The sequence below is a fragment of the Lycium ferocissimum genome, chromosome 3 (assembly GCF_029784015.1).
Source record: "Lycium ferocissimum isolate CSIRO_LF1 chromosome 3, AGI_CSIRO_Lferr_CH_V1, whole genome shotgun sequence".
Classification (NCBI taxonomy): Eukaryota; Viridiplantae; Streptophyta; class Magnoliopsida; order Solanales; family Solanaceae; genus Lycium; species Lycium ferocissimum.
Window position 1 is genome coordinate 27,507,216 of NC_081344.1, and position 4,182 is coordinate 27,511,397.

At 33.3% G+C, this 4,182-nt stretch overlaps 1 protein-coding gene across 1 annotated transcript in view; it reads left to right on the forward strand.

Moving 5' to 3' along the window:
- LOC132048810 (uncharacterized) overlaps positions 1 to 2,055 on the forward strand; it is an 8,141-nt gene extending 6,086 nt beyond the window's left edge. Inside the window, exons 6-7 of the mRNA XM_059439496.1 lie at positions 1,841 to 1,882; positions 1,987 to 2,055. Coding sequence (XP_059295479.1) covers positions 1,841 to 1,882; positions 1,987 to 2,055 — 111 coding nt within the window. The remainder of the gene's footprint in view (positions 1 to 1,840; positions 1,883 to 1,986) is intronic.
- The last annotated feature ends 2,127 nt before the right edge of the window (positions 2,056 to 4,182 follow it).

The window sequence follows — 4,182 nt, forward strand, 5'->3', positions numbered from 1 at the left end:
AATTAACATTACTTGTTCATGCCTGTTTGATCTCATACAGTATCAATTAATCCACGTGCTTTTGTCTGGACCTATTAAGCTGTCTCTAAATAATTCAGACCCTATTTTAGCAAGCGGTATTTGCATTGCACGATTACTTCCTTATTAAGCATGTTAAAAATTATAGTGTTACAGAGATTCATTAAGTTTATATCTTTACAATAATAATGATCATAAATTGAGGAAGATAGAATGTGAGATTGTCGCATTTGGACAAAAGTATGACTCGTGAATATATAAAGTAAATAGTTTTAGGCTTTTAGCATCACTGTTAAAGTCTAGTGAGTTATGATAGGCAAAAAACACGTCGTCAGTGCCCCTAACAATAAGGCGAAACACATTTAAAGATATCATTTAAGATCAGGTTCAACAATCCCGTTCATAGAGTAAAACACGTTTACGCACATACATCATAATATGAAACAAAATGCGCAGCCTCGATGCAAGCTTGTCCTGCACGCGCATAAAACTTTGTTCAAATCATTTTTATAATCGAAAAAGATTTTAAAAAAAGGCATACCTCAAATCCCTTTAAAAAGCCCTAAACGTGTCCCACAACGTTCAATTGTAGCTCTACAATCAATTGTGATGATAAAATCCAGGACTATGATCAATTTTCATAAATTCCCACCCTTCCTGCAAAACTAGGGTTCTAGGACAAAATTCATCTTCTAGACAAATTCAAGAATTCCCATTGCTATTTACCCCTTTTAATGGGCTACACGAAGGCTAATTAACCCACTAATAGCAATAATTAATCAAGGGACTTACCTCCCGAAGATTTTTCAAAAATCCCCTTCAATTGCTCCTGAAATTTTTGGAATCTAAGAATTAGAATGAAGATTCTAGCATTAATCCTTGTTAAATAATTCATGTAATAATCATAGGAATTGAGTAGAAACTCATCTTAGATGATTTGGAAAATGTGTTTTCTCTCTCAAAAGTTGGCCAAAATTGAAGTAGGATTGAAAATTCCGAGAAATTTCTTGTATTGAATATTTATAATAGTGATTGAGATGCGAACAAGATGTGGTTCTGCATGTCTGACATGCTAAGTGCTTCTTTGTCGCATCTTGGGCCAGTGATGTTTTTTTTGGGTGTCTAACATGTGGGAGGACATGTGACACGCATGGCGAACATGATAGAACATGCTAAACGCATGTTGTTCCACATTTCAGACATGGAATTTCGACGGTGACACAATTCTGCGGTTGGTTATGCGGTTGATGAGCGAAACGCACGTCGCACATGTTAAACACATCTAGACCCGAATCTCTTTAAAAATCTTTTCAACTCCGATCTTTATGCACACTCAACATATACTCAAATGTCAACTTCCGCATGAAAATATACCTCCATAATCATAGTGAGGGTTTAACCACACACATTTATTGAGTTCAAACCTAACCCGAAATCGCGCAGTGATACATTATCTCCCACTTGGGAATATTCGTCTTCGAATGTGGATTATAGCTTAAAATTAGACTAACTCTCAAGATTTTCAAAAATATCGCCAGAGTTTCCTTTGTAACTAAAGCTATCCCAAAATTTAAAACTCAACTATCAACCTAACAATAACAATGTGATCCTTTCGATAAGTTGGTATATTTTAAATTATATGCACACACCTAATTGTGAGAAGATGGATTAAGAAGGTTGACGATGGAAAAAAGAAATGAAAATAAAAGCAGAGATAACTCTAAAGCTTTGCTGTATTATGACAACAAATTCACCTCTGGCAATTCCCAGCCTCACATCACTACTTAATGTATTTGTTTTAAACGTTTAAATAACTCACTAGCTGAGGTTTCTCGAAACACCAAAATACAAGTTATTTGGAAAGGTAAGTTTAGTGACTTTTATTTCATGTGAATAAACTAACATGAAGATTTTCTTACAAAACTTACTTTGTTTCAAAGTTATTAAATTTTTTTGCATTTTGTTTAGTCATTTTTCAACTTGAAAAGCACTGCTGGGAATCCAGAAATAACTGTTGGAAGCCACAGCCACTATTGAAGATGTTTCTCACCCATATATTACTGTTAAATGTCAAAAATTACCACTGTAAGTCTGATTTTTATTTTTCTCCCAAAAACAACTTCGAGAGACTTCTAGCGAAGAAGATTTGAAAAGAAATTTTTTGTTTCCACATCATTCCTTCGGAGCAGTGGCGACTGGCGGACCCAAGATTTTAGACAAGCGGATTCAATAAATAAATAGGGATTTACGATAATAGGTAATAATATATGCAACGTCGAGTATAACAAACTAGATTTACCCATTTCTCTTTAATTTATCCTTTTTGGTTAACTAGTTTCTACGAACGTACGTTGCCCATTAACAATTGAACGTCGTATTTAGTCGATTATAATTGCATGTACATGCACAATCAATCAATAATTGGCTTTGAAGATTCGTTTTTTTATTTCAAGTGTCTCGCACGTGTAGCCGCTACCACTATTGTTAAATTTATATCTAAGAAAATTGAACTTTTAACACAATACATATAAAGGGAAAAGAACGTAGATGCCCCCTAAATATAAAATAATTACCCACCCATGGGCCCTCACTTTATGTCCCAAAAATTATTTACCCAGATGTTTCCAAAAATTACGTATACTCAATATGGTATCGCCTGTCTCTTATATACGTGACAGATCGCGTAGACTTCTTTTCGTTTCTTCAAAAACACTCATCAATACTCCCCTATGAAACATATGACATCTATAATATCTTGAATCGACACGTATCACAGAGGATCACTCATGTATTAAACACACGCACTTTTCTCAAAAAATATATAATACCATCATATTAATACATATATTGTGATGGTATCATGAAGAACTGTTTCTTGATTTAACACATTACCCTCCATGATACCATTGCAGATATGCCATATATATTGAGATGGTATCATGGAGGATCGTTGATCCTTCAATGGGATTAATCTCTTTCCTCGTGATACCATCGTGATATAAATATATTGAGATGTATCACGAAGGAAAGGTTTTATGCGTAGGGGTAACTGTTAATGTTTTTATTTGGACTAGTTAAAAGCGAATATAGCTTAGGAGAGGCATGGACGGGTAATAACTTTCTCTCCAATAAACATTTTGCGTTGCTTTTTCAAATATAAACTATTAATATTTTTTGATGTAAACTTTGAAAAATTGTATCAGGAAAACTCAAAAATGGTATGTGTCTTACATGTATATCTCATGAAATTCTACGAAAAAAGTTGCCAGTATTTTAATGTTGAAATCTCTTATGCATCCATTTGTTTTGCCTCTTGTTATTAGCAATATTATTTAGTACTCACGTAGTTTCTTACTTTTCGATGTGCATTACCATATTGAACATTTGTGTTGTATCGTCCTATTCTGCCGCTATACTTTTTGTTATTTGCTCCGAATTACTTTTACTTTCACTTTTCTCTCTCTTCTTTTCTTCTATTTTCCTTTCTTTGAGCCGAGGGTCTTTCAAAAACAGTTTCTTTGCCCCACAAAGATAGGGGTAAGGTCGCAGACATCCTATCCTCCTGCATCTTCTCAGAATCACATCGACATTGTTGTTGTTTATCTCTTTATGCATCCAAAGGTTGATATAAAATCTCTCTCAAAATAGTTCACAAGTGATGAATAATATGTACACAAGGATCATCATATAGACGAATTCATATTATCCTTGGTTCACTCATTTAGATGTCAAAGAGACCATATATCATTACAAACCAATGGAATTCAATTGTCATCAAAAGATTAAGTCTTTCACAAATAAATTTCTATAAATTATAGCTTGTTTAGCCAAGCTTTTAAAATCAGTTTATTTTGAAAAGTGTTGTTTAAAAAATTACTTTTGGTAAGAAGTAGTTTGTGTTTGGTAAATTAATTTTAAAAAATACTTTTGAGCAACAATTAGTGTTTGACCAAACTTTTAAAAAGCGTATTTCACAAAAGTAGTTTTCAAAAAAGTACTTTTGGGGAAACCTATTTTGTTTTTAGCTTATGAAAAACAAATACTCCCCTAAAATACTTATTTTCTCCAAAAGCTTGGTCAAATTCTTGCTTTTTTAAATAAATATTTTTGGCCTTCCAAAAACTTGGCCAAACAGGCTATTAATTCGCTGGATATCCTAACTCA